The sequence below is a fragment of the Antechinus flavipes genome, chromosome X, assembly GCF_016432865.1.
Source record: "Antechinus flavipes isolate AdamAnt ecotype Samford, QLD, Australia chromosome X, AdamAnt_v2, whole genome shotgun sequence".
NCBI lineage: Eukaryota > Metazoa > Chordata > Mammalia > Dasyuromorphia > Dasyuridae > Antechinus > Antechinus flavipes.
The window spans coordinates 12,614,839-12,638,356 of record NC_067404.1 but is presented as its reverse complement, the minus strand read 5'-3'; the positions used below and the strand labels follow the sequence as shown (position 1 = coordinate 12,638,356).

The 23,518-nt window shown below is 37.0% G+C and overlaps 1 protein-coding gene across 1 annotated transcript; it reads left to right on the top strand.

The window, feature by feature from the left end:
- Window positions 1-18,923: 18,923 nt before the first annotated feature.
- Window positions 18,924-22,034, top strand: LOC127542502 (alpha-globin transcription factor CP2-like). Its single transcript, XM_051968154.1, has one exon. The coding sequence runs from the start codon at window positions 19,237-19,239 to the stop codon at window positions 20,725-20,727; it is 1,491 nt and encodes a 496-aa protein (XP_051824114.1). The 5' UTR covers window positions 18,924-19,236; the 3' UTR covers window positions 20,728-22,034.
- Window positions 22,035-23,518: the final 1,484 nt, after the last annotated feature.

Below are 23,518 nucleotides of genomic sequence, written 5' to 3'. Positions count from 1 at the left end.
TTATCTCTCCTAGATCTATTTTCCAGGTCTGTTGGTTTCCCAAGTAAATATTTGACATTTTTTTCCCAATCTTTCATTTTTTTGGTTTTGCTTGATTGATTCTTGATGTCTCAATGAATCAGTTATTTCTATTTGTTTAGTTCTCATTTTTATTGAGTTATTTTCTTCATTAGCTTTTTTTTTTAACTTCTTTTTGTATATATTCAATTGAGTTTTTAAATGAGTTGTTTTGCTCTATGGAGTTTTTTCTATTTCACTAATTTTTTTTAGTGAGTTATTTTCTTTTTCCAATTCACAAATTCTGTGTCCCTGCACTTCTTGGGAGTTTTTTACCTTTTCCAATTCACATTTCAGGAAGTTGTTGCTATCTTGCATAGCTTCGCTTACCTTTCCCCATTTTTCTTCTAGTTCACTTTTAAGGTTTTTAATAGTCTCTTCTAGGAGAGCCTTTTGTGTTAGGGACCAACAATTGTCTGGAGACTGTCTGCTATTAATCTCCTTGGGGTTAAAAAGCTGCTCTCTTTCTGTATAGAAGCTATCAATTGTCCTTTTGATTTTTTTTTACTCATTTTTTAAAGCCTGTAGGGTCTTCCATCAGGGCCAGGAGGTTACCAGCTTCCTCTGCAGAGCAGTGATAGGTGTATGGATGGTTAACTGTCCTGCCAGCCGGCTACAGAGAGCAGTGAGGTACTGGAGTGCTCTGGGAAAGAGTTCCCCACCCGGAAGTAACTCAGACCTGCAGGGCCGAGCTAGGAAAGTGCCCTGCAAAGACACCCCACCTCCCACCCCGCTGTGTGGAATAATGACTGCCCTGGGGCTAGCTGCTGAGCAGTGAGAGTATCACTAACCCAAGCCAAATCCCACCCTGGGGCTGTAGATATTAGCAGTGAATGGCCCTGCAGGGACTGGAAGTGTCTCTGCCCCTGGAAGCACATTCATGCTGGGGAAGTTCTATTGCCCCAGACTGAACCCACACTCTGTGCAGATTAGAGGCTTCCCCGGGCTGTGCCCCCTTGCTGTGGAGATTTGTAACTGCCCCCACAAAAGCCCCGAACTGCAGGATGTGGCTGCAGGGCTGTGTTACGGTCTGCCTGAGTCACTTCTGGGTTTAGGTGATTAAAGCCAGATCTTATTAGGTTCTGGCATTTTTTAGAGTACCCTCTGTTTTAGGCTTTAATTTCTCTGCCAATTTACTGCTTTATAATCAAGGCAGAGCAGTTAGCTTTTAGCAGAGTTGTCTCTGTAACTTTTCTAGCCACAGAAATCACCCCAACCCCTGGTCTGCTCAGGATGCTAGCCTCTCGGTGCCTGTGCTAGTCTGTTCCTGACCACTCAGGACAAACCTTTCGAGGTGATTTATCTTTGGCTGGTAAGTTGTAGTGCTTCTAATCTTCATGAATTTTAGGTGTGAACAGTTATTTTTGAAGCTGAATTTAATAGTTAGTTGAGGGGATGAGAGGAGCTTAGAAAGTCAAGTGTGCCTTCTCTGCCATCTTGGCTCTGCCCCCATTTGTGGGTCTATTTTCCTCTGGCTTTGTACTGAATGTAATTTTTATTGCATTGGGGTCTGAAAAGGATGCATTTACTATTTCTGCCTTACTGCATTGGAATTTGAGGTTTTTATGTCCTAAGATAAGGTCAATTTTTGGGTAGGCTCCATGAACTGCTGTGAAGAAAGTGTACTTCTTTCTGTCTCCATTTAGTTTTCTCCAAAGATCTATCATATCTAACTTTTCTCATATTCTATTTACCTCTTTGACGTCTTTCTTATTTGTTTTGTGATTTGTTTTATCTAATTCTGAGAGGGCAAGGTTGAGAGTGTTGCTGTCTATTTCTTCTTGCAGCTCTCTTCATTTCTCTTTTAAGAATGTAGATGCTACACCACTGGGTGCATATATGTTTAAAATTGACATTGCTTCATTATCTGTGCTACCCTTTAGCAAGATAATGTGCTCCTCCTTATCTCTTTTAATTAGATCAAGTTTTGCTTTTGCTTGATCTGAGATCAGGATGGCTACCCCTGCTTTTCTCAATTTACCTGAAGCATAGTAGATTCTGCTGCAACCTTTTCCCTTTACTCTATATGTATCACCCTGCTTCAAGTGTGTTTCCTTCAAGTGTACAACTTATTGTAGGATTCTGGCTTTTAATCCAGGCTGCTAACGACTTCCTCTTTGTGGGGGAGTTTACTCCACATTTATGGTTAAAATGATCAAATGTGTATTACTTACCATCTTGTTCGCCCCTGCTTTTGCTTTTCTCCTTTCCTTCCCCCTTAGCCCCCTCCCCAATATGGAACTTGGGGGCACCACTTGCTTCTCACAGCCTTTCCCTTTTAGTATCCCTCCCCCCACTTTAGAATTCCTCCCCCTATCTTACCCCTTTCCCTCACAATTTCTCTATTGCCTTCCACTTAACTTACTCCTTCCCTTTTCCCTTTTCCCCTCCCACTTTTCAATGAAGTGGGAGAAGTTTCTCTGTAAATCAAATATGTCTAATATTTTTCTCTTTAAGCCAGTTCTGATGAGAGTAAGATACAGTATATTTATCCTCCTCCCTTCTTTTCCTCAGCTATAATAAGTTTCCTTTGCCTCTTTATGAGATGAGTACTAGAGAATGTTAATGACAGCATTTGTGCCTAAAAAATCAGTGTGTTCTTCCTTAATTTATATTTCATAGTAAGGATACTTGAACAGATTGCACATTGATGCCTATGCAGCTTTTTAGCTTTTTGATTCTCGTGAAAATTTCATCTATTTTGTTTCAATACAGAAAACATACCCCAACAAAAACCCTTGGACACCCAAACAAATGTCCTTCCTTGTAGTATTTACTTTAACTTTGGCCAAAACTGAAGGAAAATGAATAAAAAGTATATTGGGGCAAAAAATGAAGGTGTAGCATACTGGGGATTAGAAGTGACAAGGGTTCATTTTGCAAATATGTAAAATCCATATTTCTCTTAATAAATACAAAGTCAAAAATGAAAAAAAGCATCTTCATAGAAAATAGAAAAGTGTGGTCTTAGAATCCAAAAATGTCAGTTCTTGGAAACACCTTGGAACACCGAATATTGGTGCTTGCTTTAAGTTCATGGGTTAAATTTGTCTTGGACTTTACAATACAGACTCTCCTTCCTCTGTTATACATCCTGCCAGGCTACATGTCCAGATTTTGAGGGACAAGTTTAGTGAGAATATTAGATGTGGGATGGCTCATGAAATCTAGAATGTATGGGCTGGCAAATAATTAGAATTTCGGAAACATTGGAAACATCTGTGTGAGAATGCAGAATCTGCAAGGCCCAAATTGTGAGGCCTAGAAAGGAAGGAGGGAGAGAAGTATGGGGTCTGGGAATGGACATTTTCAGAAATGGGGGGATTTGTGCATTCTCAAAGTTTCAGGCCTGGGAGTTTCCATGGAGACAAAAATGAGAAAGCAAGCAGTGCCTGTAGAAAAGGGGACAGCAGAGCAAAGAGAACAATTAAAGCAGATCCTGCAAACAAGGTAAGCTCTTGCAGTATCTAGGAAAACAGGATATATTGTAGGTAGGAGGGTTCAGAGAAGAGAAATCATCTGCTGGGCAACGGGCCTCCCAGTGGTAAATCTCCAACTCACAAGCACTTATTTTCATGTATATATTGTGTGTCACCAATACTGTCCACCATGATTAATAGGAAAAACAAATAAAGAACCTAAACTTTTTTTTTAAGCCCCTGTCTCCTATGCCAACTTTTGAAAGAATTCAGTAAGATTATTGTCAACTTTTGACTAACACTCCCCACCCAAACTAGAAACCATGTATTTATAAACAAATGTGGTTCTCTCTATTAATTACTTTAGTAAAGGACTGTTGATTCTATTACTATCACTACAAGTGACTATTGAGAAATTTTTGACAAGAAAACATCATGTGAAAACCCAAGAATTGATAAGGAAGATGATTTCTCTTTTAAAATCATTATATTGATAAGACCCATATAAATTGTCATCATAAAGAAATTAATCGAGAATAATACCTTGCTCTAAGATACTGGTAACATGGATGCAGAATGTCTTAGCTAGGAGATCCATCCTGCTTCTTAACATGCTATGAGAGAGGGAAAATGAAGCCTGGATATGTATCTAAAATTGATGGATATTTCTAATTTAAAATCTGGTTCCTTTTTAGGTTATAAAATTTGAAATGTCCATGCAGAGAGACACTAGACCAGAGAAATGGGAGATGTGGGGCAATGGATAGAATACTGGCCCTGAGGTGAGTAAGACCCCAGTTCAAATGTGGCATAAAACACTTACTATGTGACCTGGGGCAAGTCCCTTAACACGGATTACCTCAAAAAAGTGGAAGATATTTAGAGACTGAGAATGCAATTTAACAAAAGAGGAAGATTTTAGTCCACACAATGTCAGACCAGAGAGGAGCCATGGACAAAAGAAGTAGAGAAGGAGGAGCACTTGAAAGAAGCTCTATGAGAACCAGGTGAGCTCTCTGAAATTTAAAATCAGACCTGGAGCATTCTAAAAACTTCCATAGACTAAGGATGGGAGTGTCCAGAAAATATAAATCATATGTTCTGGAAGGAATCTTAGAATGGGAAGTAGTCCAGAATTGATGATAGTATATACTCTTGGCTAAAATATTGGTCAGTTTGAGGGGATTTTATATTTTTCAAAGGAGATCAGTCTTTTATTCCCATTACATTTACACTGTACTTAAAAAAAAATCACATTCTTTCATCCAAATGCTAAAGGAGGGCATGGAATTTCTATTTATTTGTTAACTAGCTCCTTATATACAAACACACATACACACACGTGAAACCAAAAAACCAAAAAGGATCAACCCTTAACCCTGTAAACCAAAAGAAATGAATTTCAGGTCTTATTTACTTTGGTAAAGATAGCTATTAATATGATTATTCATTCTAATTGATATAGGATCTTTCCCTACAAAAAATAAAAGTATTATATATATATATATATATATAGAGAGAGAGAGAGAGAGAGAGAGAGAGAGAGAGAGAGAGAGCTGAAAAAGAACCAGATTTTTTTTTAAATCAGGATACTAGAAATACGCCTATAAATTGTAATAATGAAGATACCAAGGGAAAAAAATTAAAATAGCATTAAGTGGAGGGTGCAGCCTAAAATCCAAAATGTCATGACTTGAAAGATCCTAAGAACATTGAATATCTGGTATTCTACTTATATTTCAAGGGGATATGTTGGAAGTAGCTGAATGTTTAGACGAAAATCCCATGTCTGGAGATGATGATTTTGAATGAAAAATGAAACCAAACTCTTAGATCAAACAAAACACAAAGAACTTTGAAACTCTGAACTAGAAAGAAAGATTAACCCCCAAATCCCAAAGTAGATGAGCAGCTGATGGCCAGATGCTAATGTTGGAGGGCAATTAACCACACAAAATGATTGGATTTTGAGTAACAATGGAGAAGAGAATTAAGTGAGTTGTAGACCTTTGAGGAAGAAGGATATCACAAAGAGAGATCATTAAAGGTCACAACTCGGAGCTTACTCAAAAGCAATGTATATGAAAGTTGGGAGGTCTCTAAGAACATCAATTTTTTTCTTCTTTTAAAAAATAAGTTTTTATTTTCAAAATATTTCAAAAGATGGTTTTCAACATTTACCCTTGCAAAACCTTGGGCTCCAAATTGTTTTCCTTCCTTTCCCCCATTCTCCCCCATAGACAGCAAATAATATATATTAAACAAGTGTAATTCTTCTATACATATTTCCACATTTATCATGTTGCACAAAAAAAAATCAGATGAAAAAGAAGAAAAAATGAGAAAGTACAAAGTAATCAAACCATAACAAAGAAGGAGAAAATACTATGTTGTGATCCATATTCAGTTCCCACAGTCCTCTCTCTGGATAGAGATGGTTCTTCCCATCACAAGTCTTCTGGAACTGACTTGAATCACCTCATTGTTGAAAAGAGCCAAGTCCATTACGTGTGATCATCACATAATCTTCTTGTTGTATACAATGTTCTCTTGGTTCTACTCACTTTATTTAGCATCAAGAACATCTATTTTCTGCTTATATTTGTCCTTCATTCTTTTTTTTAAATTTTTAATAGCTTTTAGTTTACAAGTTATATGCATGGGTAATTTTACAACATTGGCAATTGCCAACCTTTTGTTCCAATTTTCCCCTCCTTCTCCTCATCCCCTCCCCTAGATGGCAGGATGACCAATACATGTTGAATATATTAAAGTATACATTAAATACAAAATAAGTAAACATGTCCAAACCGTTATTTTGCTGTATAAAAAGAATCGGACTCTGAAATATTGTACAATTAGCCTGTGAAGGAAATCAAAAAATGCAGGCGGGCAAAAATATAGGGATTGGAAATTCAATGTTAAGATTCTTAGTCATCTCCCAGAGTTCTTTCGCTGGGTGTGGCTGGTTCAGTTCATTCCTGCTCCATTGGAACTTATTTGGTTCATCTCATTGCTGAAGATGGCCATGTCCATCAGAATTGATCATCATATAGTATTGTTGTTGAAGTATAGAATTATCTCCTGGCCCTGCTCATTTCACTCAGCATCAGTTCGTGTAAGTCTCTCCAGGTCTTTCTGAAATCATCCTGTTGGTCATTTCTTACAGAACAATAATATTCCATAATATTCATATACCACAATTTATTCAGCCATTCTCCATTTGATGGGCATCCATTCAGTTCCCAGTTTCTGGCCACTACAAAGAGGGCTGCCACAAACATTCTTGCACATACAGGTCCCTTTCCCTCCTTTATGATCTCTTTGGGATATGAGCCCACTAGTAACACTGCTGGATCAAAGGGTATGCACAGTTTGATGACTTTTTGAGCATAGTTCCAAGGTGGTCTCCATAATGGTTGGATGTATTCACAATTCCACCAACAATGTATCAGTGTCCCTGTTTTCCCACATCCCCTCCAACATTCCGCATTATCTTTTCCTGTCATTCTGGCCAGTCTGACAGGTGTGTAGTGGTATCCCAAGAGTTGTCTTAATTTGCATTTCTCTGATTAATAATGACTTGGAGCATCTTTTCATAGGGCTAGAATTAGTTTCAATTTCTTCATCTGAGAATTGTCTGTTCATATCCTTTGACCATTTATCAACTGGAGAATGGCTTGATTTCTTATAAATTAGAGTCAATTATCTCTATATTTTGGAAATGAGGCCTTTATCAGAGCCTTTGACTGTAAAAATGTTTTCCCAGTTTATCGCTTCCCTTCTAATCTTGTCGGCATCGGTTTCTATTTGATATCATCAAAATTTTCTATTTTTGTGATCAGTAATGATCTCTGGTTCTTCTTTGGTCATAAATTCCTTCCTCTTCCACAGGTCTGAGAGGTAATCTATCCTGCATTCCTCTAATTTATTTATAGTCTCATTCTTTATGCCTGGGTCTTGAAGCCATTTATTTGGACCTTATCTTGGTGTATGGGATTAAGTGTGCATCAGTGCCTAATTTCTGCCATACTAGTTTCCAATTTTCCCAGCAATTTTTGTCAAACAGTGAGTTCTAATCCCAAAAGCTGGGGTCTTTGGGTTTGTCGAACACTGGAGTATTAAAGTTATTGACTCTTTTGTCCTTTGAACCTAACCTATTGCTCTGAACAACTAATCTATTTCTTAGCCAATACCATGTCCTTCATTCTCAAAGAGAACCATGCCATTAGAAAGGTGATGCCAAGACATGAAAATGAATTGGATTGTAGTCAGGTAGGTCTTTGCAAGGTCACCAGTCTCACTTTCTCCTCTGGAGCCATCTGGTTCCAACAGCAAGCTATAGATCTGGATGGATGGTCCACTCAGTGTGCTAGCCTCCGTGTTCTGCCTCCCTGTCTGTGCTGGCCTCCTTCTGCCCTATCAGGACAAATCTTTTCTGGTGATCTTCCAGATTATCTTCAGCTGGTAATTTGTTGTACACTCAATTTTCGTGGATTTTACCAGTCTAGTACAATTTCAGATGCTGAATTTGGTAATTAGTAGTGAGGGTAGAAGAGGAACTTAGAATGAAGCATGTGTCCTCTCAGCCATCTTGGCTCTGCCCACCTGAATTTCCACTTTTTAATGGGGATATGAGAGCAAATCAAAACCTTAGAACAGAGAAGGTCAGACAAACCCCATTATGTGATTGCTAGAAGCACCCTGAGAATGGGAATCAGAATCTGCTTCAGTGGGGGCCTAGGGAATGGAAAATATGCATGGCAAAGGTTTATTTCTAATCTAGTCTAAGTGACCCAAAATATTTTTCATTGTTAGGACATTTTTCAAGAAGGTAGATTTTACCTAGGCAGTCAATCCTTCCTCTGAATTTACTTTACCTACCTCCTTAGGTATGGTTTGAAACCAATCACCCACTCATAACTACACAGCTAAAGGAATGAGGTGAAAGTATTATATTCTTTTGGCAATCCAACAATCTTCCCTAAAATTGAAAATGCTTGGATATTAAAATGAATGCAATTGCCTATAGAAGCTACTTTGTTCAAAACTCCTATGTATATAGCCATTAAGGAAAATGAATGTAGAGTATGTTTGCATAACATGATGCAGCATATATATGCTGCAAAGATCTTAGAAGAGATGTGTTAGTTTTGAAAATTTGTATATAGGTAAGATGCTTATACGTTGTCATAATTATCCAATAAATATATACTGGAAATCCTTATAGATAGGGCGTTGTGGCTTTGTAATCCAAAATGTCAGGGCTCTAGGAAAACTGCATATTGGGATTATCCAAAAGCTGAAAACCAGTATTAGATGGGGTATGCTCATGGGTTATAGATTATATGTGGTTGAAGGACATTTGGGATTCTGGATCAGGAAGTAGATGAGGCTGTAGAATCTGTGAGGCTATAATTGTGCAGCCTAGAGAAGAGAAGGGGAGATGTATGGGATCTAGGAATGGACATTTTCAGAAAAGAGAGATTTGAGCATATATTGTCAAGCCTAGGAATTGTCACACAGACAAAAATTAGAAAGTTAGCAAGCCAAGAGATCCCCTAGAGCAGAAAAGATCAGGTATTGTAGTATCCAGTTAAACAGGATATGTTATAGGTGGGAAGTTGCAGAGAACAGAAATCATGTGATGGGTGCCTTAGAGTGAAAAATCTCACAAATAGGAAGCATTTATTTTTATTTATATACCAAGTGGGCCTGATGACTTTTCCATTGTTACCTAATTTTAAAAAGAAGAAAAAGGTTGATTTTTCATACCTCATCAATTTATTCTAATACAATTTTTTTTTACTGGAAATCAGTTATGTATAAGAAATCCAAACAAAGAAACAAAAATTTCCTGTATTCAACAACACCATCAAAAGAATTTAATGTGATTTCTGTCAGTTTTTGTGCTTCCTAAAAATATACTACAAAACCACAATATCTTCACACCAAACTAATGAATTTGTATGTAATTCATTCCTTTGTAAAGACTGCTTTTATTGCATTATTAATAAAATGAATATTGAAGAATTTTGGATAAAAGCTCCAGATGTTCAGAATAGAGGGCTTTTCTGGGAGAACACTTCTATTTGGAAGCCATTATATTGATAAGACCAACCTAGATTATAATAATAATCCAATTAACTAAGTTAAAATAATAATTTGAAACAAGTTATCACAATACTGTTTTAGAACCAAAAATGGCATCTCTTCAATGTCCCTGAAATACTAAAGGTATAAGTAGCCTTCATGTAGGAATATTGGAAGCACAGATCAAGAATGGCAGAACTAGGAGTTGAATCCTGCTTCTGAATGTACCAATAAGGATTGGAAATTGAGGTATGATCATAGAGGACATTGGAATCTAACCTGTGTTGTCCTGAATATGATTTGGATGTAGAATCTCAAATGTCAAAATTTAGAGAGACTAGAAGTGGAAAAGTGAGAGATGTTAAATAGCTGAGTAGAAAAGGTCAGAAAGAGAAAGAATCTAGCTCAGAGGCTGGTATACTCAGGGTGAAGGGAAGAAATTTTCTAGAAGAGCACTTTGAAGAAGAGCAATCAGAGCATAAAGTGCCCAGATACTCCAAAGGGCTAGTCTGGGAATGTCCTGAAAATCATCAGGTTTCATTGATAGCTGATCTTAGAGAACACAAATGATTGGCTATGAATGAGCTTTATAGAAATGGAAATTTTTGTAAATCCCAAAGATATATATATATATATATATATATATATATATATATATATATATATTTTATACTTTGCCAAAATATTGATCTATGGAAGTTCATTTCAAAAAAAAGAACAAGGTACATTTTTCTTATGATATCAAGTACCAATTCGAGTTCCATATTGAAAAAACATTGCTGATGCCCCAAATGAACATATTTTACAGCCTTAACCACAGACCCAGAAGGATATAGTGAAAATAATCTCTATTTTATTGCCACCCCAAACAAACCACACCACCCAAAAATGTGTACAGGAAAATCAGTGCAATCTTCTGCAACTCTTTGATAAAGAATAATGATACTGAGGGGAAGGATTCTGGGAAGATGGTAGAGTAGTTTGGTAAATTTAAGCTATTCCAGATTTCTGCCACAAATAGAAATTTGTGCCTCAGGGCAAACATAGACTGGTGAAAAAGCCAAGAAGACATGGGGCAGAACAGGAGTCCTCCTGATACAACCTAAAGTCTGAAGAAAGACCTGGAGGCTGGGATTAACCCATGTGAAGTTCAAACACCTCTGGCTACCTCCTCAGAAACACCAAGTGCAGAGTCCTGGGGTAGCTGGGTGTGTCTGGAGCCTCAGCAGGAATCACAGAAACTTTCACCTCCTGGTGAAAACTAAAACTAAAAACTAAAAAAAAAAATCCAAGAAAAACAAAAAGATTATGAAAAAAAAGTTAACCAACTAGAAAAGGAGATACAGAGTCTCAAAGATGAAAATAACTCATTGAAAATTAGAATTGGGCAAAGAGAAACCAGTGAAGCTATGAGAGATGAAGAAATATCTAAACAGATTAGAAAAAATGAAAAAAATAGAACAGAATGTGAAACATCTTATTAAAAAATGACAGATCTGGAGAACAGATTAAGAAGAGAAAAAATATAAGAATAACGACTACCTGAAAGTTGTGACTTAAAAAAAGGACCTTGATAAAATAATCCAAGAAAATTGTTTTGGAGTGATAGAACACGAGGGCAAAATAGAAAAAGAAAAAGTCCACCAATCACTGCCTCGACAAAATCCTTTGTGGAAAATACATAGGAACATTATTGCCAAATTTGAAAACCCCCAGATTAAAAAGAAAATTTTGCAAGAACCAAGAAAAAAAATTCAAATACACTGGAGTTACAATTACAAATAAACATATTTTATCAATAGCTACAACAAAAGTCTTGGAATCATATCTACCAATAATCAAAAGAGCTAAGTCTGCAGACAAAAATATCATATCCAACAAAATTATCTATAATATTGAATGACAAATAATGAACATTCAACTTGTAGATTTTTAGGACTTTTTATCAACTAAACCCAAACCTAACAGAAAATTTAACATCAAAGGCTACTTTCAAGAATTCAACATGGACAAATTATTTATAGGTTTTTTTTCATGTGGGAAAAGTATACCATATGTTTAATAATGGCATCAACAATAGGACAGCTCAAAAGAAAAATTGGGACAGAGTTAAAATAAAAATAGTAATTAAGTTATACAAATGAGGTGTAGAAGAAGAATAGACATGAAGGCAATAGAAGGGGAAGAAGGGCTCATTGTTCGGAAAACCTCATGTTAGGAATGTGTTGAACAGGTAACACTACATATATATACTATGAAGAGTATAGCACCCTCCAAAACTTATTAAAAAAATAAGCAAAGAGGGATGGGCAGATGAGAAAGCAAAGGATGAGGGAAGAAGACCAGGGAGGAATCAATGCGTGAGGGGAAGTAATCGAAAGGCAACTTATGGATCAGAATTAAAGCAAAGGTTCAACAGGCATAGAAAAGATATGTGTGGGGATATATGGGGATGTGTATATGTATGTATGTGTATCTATATATCTATATATGTATACATAAATATATCCTTTCTTAACTATAACCTGTTTGGGAGTGGGGGAAATGAAAGGGGTAAAAAAGAATAAAGTAAAAAAAGATGTGCAGCAGAGAACAAAAGAACAATTTACAAGGAACTAAAGAAAAGATGGACCTAAGAGCAAACAGAGGGCTTAAGGGAGCAAAAGACAGATGTTGCAGGGTCCTGGAAAACAGTATTATATTAAAGGTGAGGGTGTTCAGAGAAGAGAACTCTTCAGCTCCAGAAGGAGCCACTAAGTGGAAAATCTCACAATTTACAAGGTTTCTTTCATATATATATATATATATATATATATATATATATATATATATATATACCCAAATATTGCCATTTTGTACTCATTTAAAAATAAGGAGAAAGCTTTATCAAAGATGGTCATATGTTTGTTTAGAAATTAAAACCAAAACAATTTTAAAAATTTCTTCAAGGAAAATTTTCAAAGAATTTAGTGAGATTACTATCAATTATTTTTTTCTGTAGGTAAACTACCACTATCTTCCCTTCCAAAGTGCTCTGTTATACAGCTAAACAATTGCAAGTTTATGTATTAGTTTCTTCAGTTCAGATTGTTTTATCTAATAATGACTATCAGGGAATTTTTGAAAGGAAAATATTGCAAAAAACTTAAGGAGACAGCATCCCTTTCAAAATCTTCTTGTTAGAATCATATACATTGTCATCCTAATCAAATAAATAAAATGTAAAAATCATACCCGGACTGATTTAGCATGAAATGGATTTAGAACTAAACATATGTCTTGGATGGTTCCTAGAACATTACATTTTGAGGTTTCCAGTTATGCTTTATGTGGGAATGTTGGAAATTGCATATAATATCAATACTGAATGAGCTAGGAGTTCAGTACTTCCTCTGAATGTCCTACTCATCCTTAGAAGAAAATAAATCAGAATGAAGAGGGCTCCTAGGACAGGTAAGCCATGACTTATTCTCAGTAGTTCCATCTTTAAAACATGGGAGGGTCCTGAGAAACTAAATCATGTGGTCTGGAAGGAGACCTTGAAGGAGAATGGAAAATAGCAAAAATTCCAGGATTTATAACTATATATGTTCTTAGCTAAAAATATTGGCCAATTTAAAGAAAATTAAGTTACATGACAATTTTACATTTTTCCTAGGAGGTCACTCTTTTATTCCAATTACATTGATATTATGCTCTAAAATAATCTAACACTGATTAATTCTGATGAATGTGGCTCTTTTCAACAATTAGGTGATTCAGACCAACTCCAATAGATTTCTGATGGAGAAAAACATCTGCATTCAGAAAGAGGATTGTTGGGACTGAATATGGATCACAGTGTAGTATTTTCTCCTTTTTTGTTGTTGTTTAGTTGCTTTTTAAAATTTCTCTTTTTTTTTACTTTTTGATCTGATTTTTCATGTGCAGCATGATGAATGTGGAAGTATGTATAGAAGATTTACACATATTTAACATATAGGGCATTCATTGCTGTCTAGGAGAAGGGATGGGGAGAAGGGAGGAAGAAAAATTTGGAATATCCTTTTGCAAAAGTGAATGTTGAAAACTATCTTTGCATAGATTTTGAAAGCTATTATTTAAAAAAATAAAATAATCTAAAAGATTTCAACATAATGCAAAGGCATATCATAAAAATATCATCTACTTTTAGTTCCCTCCCACCAAATAATACAAACATTCACAACCAATAAAACCAGCATCCCAATACAAATATAATTCCATGAGTTCCATCTCTGATAAAAAAAAAAACTGCTACTGATAATATAATTCATTTCAACGAATGTAGGGCTTATTTTCAAAAAAAAAAAAGTGAGACATAATGAGAACTGATAATGGACAAGACATATTTCAAAATCAGGATATTAGTAATGCTCTTTTTCAGTGTAATAATGATGACATGAATTTTTTTTTTAATTAAGCCATATAAATCATTGGAAGTTATGGCCTTAGAATCCAAAATGTCAGGATTTGGAAGGTTCTTAAAACACCAAATATATGAGCTTCCACTTATATTTCAAAGATGTATGCTGGAGGTAGATGACTCTAGAATGTGCTTGCTCAGGGTGAATTATTTCTTCTGGAGGTCTGGATTTTGAATGGAAATGGAAGCCAAAGGATTTCATTGGGGATTAGAATATTTTTGCTACAAGGCAATATTAAATCCAGAATCCTAAAGCACATGAGGTATAGAAGCCATAATATCAGTGCTGGGACTTACTAAATTAGAAAGAGAAGTAAATAGTCCAGGGCTAATTAAAGAAATGATCATATACAAGGGTATCTAAGCACACAAAATGATTGGATTTAGAGGAGCCATGGATAAGAGAATGAGAAAGGCAGGATAACATTGAGAAGGAAAATTTTAGAGAGAGAACACTTCTTAGAAAAGAAAGATCTGATGAGATCTTTACTCAGAAAGATCTGAGTAAACTCAAAACCATCATATGGAATAATCTGTAGGGCCATAAGAACAAGAATCATCTACTCTGGAATGGGTTTTAAAGTGGAAAATCTCATCCATTCCAAGGATTCCTATTCATCTCTAGTCTTAGCCTATTGGAGAGCAAGGAGATCAATCCTGAAAGATATTAATTCAGGCTACTCCATGAAATGCCAAATGCTGACGCTAAAGCTCATATGATGAGAAGATGATCCTCATTGGTGAAGAACCTGATATTACAAAAGACTGAAGGCAAAAGCAAAATCAGATGGCAGAGGAAGAGATAATCAATAGTACAATAGAACCAAGAAACATATCTTGGATAGATTTTGGGAGACAGTTGAATATACAAGGAAAAGCCTGGCACACTATGGAACATGCAGTCAGGAAGAGTTGAATACCATATAAGCATTGTAGCACAAGTTTTCTCTGAGAACAGAAATGATTAGCCATAAATGGACCTTAGAATGGAAAATATCATAGATTCCTAAGGCAATATTCTCAGATAGATACTTACTTGCCCAAATGTAGACCTTTAAAAAAATTTTTAAAAAAGATATACCACTCTTAGGAGATCAAAACTCAGTATTATTTAATTTTTAAGATTCATTGGAGATGTAAAAAAAATCTGACATCCCTTAATCACAGAGCCTTAAGGGTATGTGAAAATACTATCAATTTTATGAGCACAGAAAAATTCTTACCAACCCTTATGTAGAGGAAAAACCAGTGCATTCATCTGCAATTGCTTTATTGATAAAATAGCTATTGATAGTAGCATTTATGATAATTAATACAGAGTATTTTCTTTAATTACAATTTGTGTGTTATGTAATAAGGATTTATAAGGGGCAAAGACTTCTCTCAGGAAAGTAGTATATGGGTAAGGTGCCAGCAAGGATTAAAATAAATCAATCAATTAAACCAGAAAAACCCAAACAGATCTTCAAAGGTTGTTCCTCTAGACATGAGAATCTCAGATCTGTGAAGGTACTTAGAAAACTGAATATCTGGGCTTCTAGGCACCAAGAAAATTGGCAAGTTAATGGTAGACCAACATTGCCTAGCACATCATTGAGTCCCACTTCAGAATGGAACAATGAAGAATGGACTGTGAAATCAATTCTCTTGAATTAGGTATTTTGTCTTGGAACCCAGAATGTTTGAATTAGATAGAAATATAAAATTTAGAATCTCAAACTGGACAAGGTTGTAGAAGCAAGAATGTCAACTTGGGGACTGAGCAGAACAGAGACAGTGAAAGATGTTCAAAGACTGATGATGGAAACTGTCTAAAGAAATGGGATTTTATAGAACATACAATGTCAGAGAGGAGTCATGGACAAGAGAATTAGAGGTTCAATAGAGCAAGAGATATCTGATCCAGGAGAGAACACAAAAGGCCACTACTGGAGTGTCCTCCATTTTTCCATATGCCAGAGCTGTGAGAGAACAAAGAATCTACAATGATCTACAGTTGATTGGGAAACTAAATCATGCAAAGCATGCTAAGAATTTCTAAAAAAAAAAACTGATTGGATTTAAAACTTTGTATGAGACAAGCTTCATGGTCAGTGTAATAAGAAAAAGAATAAATTTTTAGGTATTTTTGGTGAGCCTGGCTTTAGAATCCTATCAGCCTCTTGGAATATTGTATCTCTGTTCTTCTAAGACCATTCCAGCATCCATGTTGGAAAAGTCTTGAGGATGAGAATACAAAATTTCCTTGGTAAGGGATAATATTGTCTCTGAATGTCCAGATTTCAAATGAAAACCTTGGAGAAACAATGAGATATGGGATAGAAGGTACTGAACACACAGGATGTCAGGCCTGAGAGATGTCACGCAAACAAAAATGAGAGCTAGCAGTGTCCATAGAAGAGGAGAGCTCAGTAAGAGAGGACTTTGGGGAGCAAAAGTCAGTCTTGAAAAATAGTAAAGCAGGAGGGTTCAAAGAGCAGACATCATCTGCTGGGAAGGCGTCTCAGAGAGGAAAATCACACATCTCACAGGGGTTTCTTTTCTTTCTTTCTTTCTTTCTTTCTTTCTTTCTTTCTTTCTTTCTTTCTTTCTTTCTTTCTTTCTTTCTTTCTTTCTTTCTTTCTTTCTTTCTTTCTTTCTTTTTTTTTCCTGAGGCAATTGGAGTCAAGTGACTTGCCCAGGGTCACACAGCTAGGAAGTGTTAAGTGTCTGAGATTAGATTTGAACTCAGGTCCTCCTGACTTTAGGGCTGGTCCTTTAACCATTGTGTCACCTAGCTACCCCCAACAGGGGTTTATTTTCATGTATATACTTTGTGGATCAAAATATTAGCCATTTTAAACTATTTTTTTTAAAAAAACAGGATAAATATTTTTCAGAGAAGAATATTCAGTTTTTCTAATACAATTTTATTAGTTATTAATGATATATAAAAAAGCTAAAACAAAAACAGCAACAAAAAACTTTCCACGTCCAACCACACTACAAGTTTACTGTCAGTTTTTTGGCAAAGTTAAAAAAAAAAAAAAAAGAAAACCGTATATCACCTTTACACCCAAATGACTTCAGTTCCACATATTTCTTTCTTTAATAAAAACTGCTCTATTACTATTAATAAAAATTGTTATCAAAAATGTTGACAAAAAGAAAATGTGTTAATGTTAAAGAATTTATTAAAGGGAAAACTTCTATTTTGAAATCATCATATTGTTACATTTCATGTACATTGTGAGAATAATCCCATTAATCAATCATTTAAAAAACAGTGACCCAATTTGGCATTACATTGCTTTAGAACCAAAAATGTCATATTCTTGATGGTTCTTAAAGCGCCAAAGACTTAAGAGTTCCAGGGAATTTTCACATGGAAATGTTGAAAGTTTAAGCAGATTCATTTTCTCTGAGCTAGGGGTGAGAGGAAAGTGAATCCAGGATATGGGTACAGAGAGTACTTGTACCCAAGACATTGTGGAATTGATCGAAACTTTAAACCTATAATCCTGAGCTTGATTGGATTGTAGAATCCTTAATTTCAATGTAGAGAAAGACTAGAATAGGGAGAGTGGGAGATTTTTTTTCAGGGAGCAGACATTATCAGGAACAGGATTTTAGCACATAGCCTGGTACAGCCGTGGTCAAGGGAATGAAGGAAGCAGCAGAACACTTGGGAGAAGAGATAACAGAGGATCCAGTGCCCCGAGAATCCAAAGGGCAGATTTTGTAACTCTTGAAAATCACTGTGTTTGAGAGTTATTGTCTGAGAACATAAATAATTGGCTATGAATGAGACTTAAGATGGAAAATGACATGAGACAAAGATAAATTCTCAGATAAATTCTTAGTTGGCTCAAATATTGACCTGCTGTAGGTCATTTAAAAAACAAGAAGGTAGATTGTTCTTAGGAAGTCAAACTTAAATTTGAATTCAATTTTTAGGATATGTTCCAGACACCGAAAAGGAAAAAACACTTCTGCCATCCTTAGCCACAGAGATTTCAGAATTAGTGAAACTACTATGACTTTACTGGACACCACCAAAACTTACAAACTCCAAATATCGTATAGAGAAAAAAACAAAAACAAAAACAGTGGTTTCTTCTGCAATTGCTTCATTGTTAAGATACTGGTAGCAGTGTTTGTGATAATGACTATTTAGTACTTGGATGCATTTACAACCTGGTTTTATATAATAAGGACTGATAAGGGTAGATAATGTTTGTTTCTAAATACGACCCAAATAGGTTAAGATTCTTGTGGTCACATGGGTTGTTAAAATAAGAAAATAAACGAGGAAAACCAAAAGAAACAAACAACCAGATCTTAGGAGAGTGTTCCTTTAGACATGGGAATCTCATATCTGTTTTAGAAATTCCTTGGGAAACTAAATTCACCAGCCTGGCAATAAGTGCCACCTCAAAATGGAACAATAAGGACTGGATTGTGAAACCAGAATTCCCAAACAGGGATTTCACTTGGGACCTGGAATATCGGGACTTGGTGGAAATATGCAGTCTAGAATCCAGAGCTGGATGAATGAGAAGGGCCATTTTTTTTTTTTTTTTTTTTAGTACATCATTTCTTGATTGATATAAAATGCCTATTGGGCATCAGGGATCTTAAAAAAAAAAAAAAATCCAACCAAACCAGGACAATTCTGAGAGAATGGGAAATATTGAGAGGCTAAAGAGGATGATTTTCTGAAGAGATGTCATTGGAGAAGGGATATTGTCAGGTCTGATGGAGCCAGGGAGAACAGAAGGAAGGAGGACTCTTGTGGGGAGGGGTGGGGTAAGGTGAGTGAGGAGCCGGGAAATCTGCAGCTCGAGCTAGTTTGGGGGCAGGGCCGGGGACTGGCAGCAGCCTGGGGTGGGCGGGAGGGGCGGGGACTTCCGGCATCAATGCGTCTGCGCTAGAGGATCCCCCAGGAGCTTCCCCTCTTCTCTGGAGCCAGAAGCCAGACAGCAGGGCTCAGAGTGGGAGCCGGGCAGCCCAGAGCATAAGGCCGAGTGTGGGATTCGTGTGCGGACTGCCCTCTAGTAGCGGCCCGGTCCCACCGTTCCCGGTTCAGCGGACCTGCATCCTCCTCCCCGCGTGCAGCGGACCTGCATCCTCCTCCCCGCGTGCAGCGGACCTGCATCCCGCCTTGCCGGTCGGAGCCCGGCAAGCCTCTGCCTAGCGCAAGTAAAGCAGGTATCTGCAGGGGGCCCTTTGGAAAGAGGCGGGATGGCCGGGACCCCGAGGCCGCCGCAGGCGGATAAGGAGATCGAGTCTGGGCTGGTGCGGGATTTTGAGGCCTCTCTGTCCGGGATCGGCCAGGAGCTGGGACCGGGGCCCTTAAGCACGAATGATGCCGTTGCATTGCCCAAGCTTAAACAAGAAGAGTCGGGGCTGCCACCTGATGATGCAAATAAAACCATGCCCTTTCAGTATCTGCTTTGTGTTGCTACCTCTCCTGCACTCAAGCTCCACGATGAAACGCTCACCTATCTCAATCAAGAGCAGTCTTATGAGATCCGAATGCGGAAAAATAAGAAAGCGGAGGAACCCGCAGAAAAGAGAGGCAAGCTCGTGAAGAGTATGGTTCGGTTGCTGTTCCATGATAGGGGACTGCAGTACTCTGAGCAGCAGCAGCAGCTTGAGGACTGGGGATGGAACAGGCCAGGGGACAGAATCCTTGATATAGACCTGGTAATGTCCGTGGGTATAATCGACCCTCGGGCAAATCCAAATCAGCTGAATGCTGTAGAGTTCCTGTGGGACCCTGCTGCAAAGAGCACATCCGTGTTCATTCAGGTGCACTGCAACAGTACCGAGTTCGATGTGAAACAACCTGGGGTAGAAAAGGATGTGGCATTCCGACTTCAAATTGACACTTTCAAGGCAAATGAGATTGGAGATTACACTGAACACTTGCATTCAGCCAGCTGTCAGATCAAGGTTTTCAAGCCCAAAGGAGCAGACAAGAAGCAAAAAATAGACAGGGAGAAAATGGAGAAGAAAAGCCCTCGTGAAAAGGAAGATTATCAACCTTCCTATGAGGCAACTCTATTCATAGAGTGCTCTCCATGGACTGACATCCCATATGTCACCAATTCCCCATTAGCTGGCTTTAACAGTTCCAGTTTTTCCACTGGAGAGGGACATGGTTCACCAAGCCACCAGCCAGAACCATCTCTTCCTGTTGCAGATAAACTTCTGCCAACAACTAACTCCCAGGAAACTCAACAGTGGCTACAGCGCAACCGATTCTCTGCCTTCTCTCGGCTTTTCAGAAATTTCTCTGGAGCAGATTTGTGGAGGCTAACCAGACATGATTTTATCCAAATTTGTGGCCCTGCTGATGGAATCCGCCTCTTCAATACCATAAAAGGGCACATAGTGAGGCCCAGGCTGACAATTTACTTTTGTCACAAATCCTTCCAATTGAGTGAGCAACAGCAGCAGAAAAATGAGAATGGAGAGTCCAATGATACTTTGTTTGTGTACCGTGCCATCTATCTGGAAGAATTGACAACTGTTGAGCTGACAGAGAAAATTGCTCAGCTTCTCAGTATTTCTCCTTCTCAGATCACTCAGGTCTACAGAGTGGGGCCAAAAGGAATCCATGTTCTCATCAATGATCAGATGATCCGCAACTTTGAGGAAGAAACCTGTTTTCTTCTGAACACAACGAAAGCTGAAACCAATGGTAACTACTATATCATCCTGGAATAGAAGGGGAACATCTTTGTGCTGGGTAGCTGCAGCTTCCTTCTCCCCTTGGACACCCCCTCTCTTGCAGAGAGAGATGGACAGAGAATTGGAGGTCTGCAGGAGCCTGACTGATGGAGAGTCGAAGGTGGAATGATGCTACACTGTGGAGATGTATGCCCAGCTCTCCATTCCTTGTCCCAATTCTCTTGCCACACACAAACTCCTGTCTTGCATGAAATTCTACAGCTATTTCCTAGTTACAATTTCTGGAGTATGTTGTTGTTGAATATAGATAGAAACTTGTCACATCATTTAAATTTTATGTAAGGGCATGATGATGGTGGGAATTGTGTTTTGTTTAATTGTATGATAATAGGGAGACATGTAATTTTTGTCTAATATATAAATAAGAGTGAATCCCTAATCTATAGAGTACTCATCAACCAACTCCCCCATGATATACCTGTAGTCTCTGCTTTCACTGTAGTGTACTTGTTCCTGAAAACCAGAATGGTCAGAAAAATGTTGTTTTTTTCTCCAATGCACTCTATATTCTGCCATTATTCTCTTGACACCTCATGGTGATCCTTCATTGCTTAGAGGAAGAACAGCTGCCAAAAGTAACTTACTTGTAGGGTCAGCAATACAAAAAATGCAATATAGATGCTTGCTCTTATCTCATTTTCTTTCTTTTTCAGGGGAAGGGATTATGCAGAGGGCATTATTCCACGATAAAGTTGGCAGGATTTAGGTTAATTTTTCACAGTGAAATTTTCAGGCCTTTCTTTTAATGTGTAGAACTTTTTCCATTTTCTATTCTGTGTCCTCATTCTTAGCATTTTGTTTATGTAGTATTCTTGACTGGGTACTTTTTAAGGAAGTCTTTCCCATGTGAGTAGAAGGAGCCCCAGACTAGGAGTCAAAACTGGGGTTCTTATCCTTACCCCTGCATTAAGTCACTCTGTGATCCTGGGAAATTTAATCCTTTTGGGCCTTTCCTTCCTTATCTGTAAAATAAAGAGTCTGAAAAAGGTGATCTATAAAGTCCTTTTTTCATTCTAAAGTCTAGAATTATATGATCCTATTTGTATTCACATCCTTTCCACATGTGTTTGTTCTACTTCAAAAAATTATTGTGTCTGTGACTATGAGTATTTGTTGTTTTGCATGTAGATTGCTAAAATTCCCTTAACAGATTGAATTAGGCTGAGGAAGACAATGTTAAAAGATTCTGTATGTGTTAAAATTTTTAAAACACTTGATAAAATGTAATTGGTTTCTGTGCAAAGGAAATTTTTGTTCATTAAAGTTATCATCCTACAATGTCATCTAATTTCTCTTGTTTTAAAGCAAATGAAAAATCTTTAAGGTAGAAGATTTCTTTATTCAGTTCAAATTTCTTTTTTAGTAAGAATGATTATCAGGGGCTATCAGATAAGGCACTTAGAACCTAAAACATCTGACACTGATGGACATTTCTAATTTGGAATCTGAAAGTTTTTAGTCTATAAAATTTGGAATTTCATTATTGAGAGATACTAAAACAGAGAAAAGGGGCGATATGGGGTAACTAGTTGGAGCAGTGGATAGAGCATCATTCCTAGAGTCAGCAGGGACTTGAGTTCAAATGTGGCTCCAGACAGTTATTTCCTGTGTCACCCTGGGCAAGTCACTTTAACTTGAATTGTTTAAAAAACTGGTTCATTCTCAGAGACTGAGAATGAAATTTATGAAAACAGTAGAATTTTCATACATGTAATGAGAGGCCTGAGAAGGGCTGTGGGGAAAAGGAGAAAAGTAGGACCCCTTGGAAAAAGCTAAATAAGACTGAGAAGAGCTCCTAGAACATAAAAGGTAAAGCATGCCTTGTTCTCATATCTTTCAACTTCAAAACATGGGAGGGTCCTGAGAAAATAAATCATGTGGTCTGGAAGAAGACTTAGAATGGAACATAACAATAATTGTAGGATTTATGCTCATATTTAATCTGGACTAAAATATTGGCCAGTTTGAAAGAATTTATGAAACATGACCATTTTAGATTTAGGAGGTCAGTCTCTTATTCTAATTACATTTATCTTATGCTCTAAAATAATCTAAAATTTAAATGCAATGCAAAGGCATATTATAAAAGTATTTTGTCTAGTTTTTGGCTACCTCCCCCCAAATAAAACAAACACTCACAGCCATTAAATCTACCACATCAAAACTAACATAATTCTGTGCCTTTCATCTTTGATAAAGATTGCTATTGATAATCCAATTCATTGCAGTGAATATAGGGCTTATTTACAAAAAAAAATAAGTGTGAGACATCATGAGAAGCAATAATGGACAAGACATCTTTCAAAATCAGGATATTAGTGATGTTCTTATGCAGTATAATAATAATAAGAACATGATAATTTTGTTTAAAAACCAAACATTAGAGAACTTTGGAGGTTATAGTTTTAGAATCCAAAAGGTAAGGACTTGGAAGGTCATTAGAACACTGAATTTTCTTGTTCAAGGTCAATTCTTCCTTCTAGAGGTGTAGATTTTGAATAGAAAGGGAAGCCAAAGGATATCACTGGAGAAGAAATATAGAACTTAGAATATCTGAGATTCAAGGAAATATTGAATTCAGAATCCTTAAGCATATGAGGTCATAATATTAGTAGAACAGAGAGAGAAGAAATTGTTCCAGGGCTGATAAAAGAAATAATCAGAAGTAGTGAGATTTGACCACATAGTATGACAAAACTTGGAGAAGCCATAGAGAAGAGACTGATAGAGATAAGAGAACATTGAAAAGGAGGGATATCAGAGAGGG

Excerpts from the sequence above, each read along its gene's own strand:
- LOC127542502 (XM_051968154.1), top strand. The coding sequence starts at position 19,237 with ATGGCCGGGACCCCGAGGCCGCCGCAGGCGGATAAGGAGATCGAGTCT.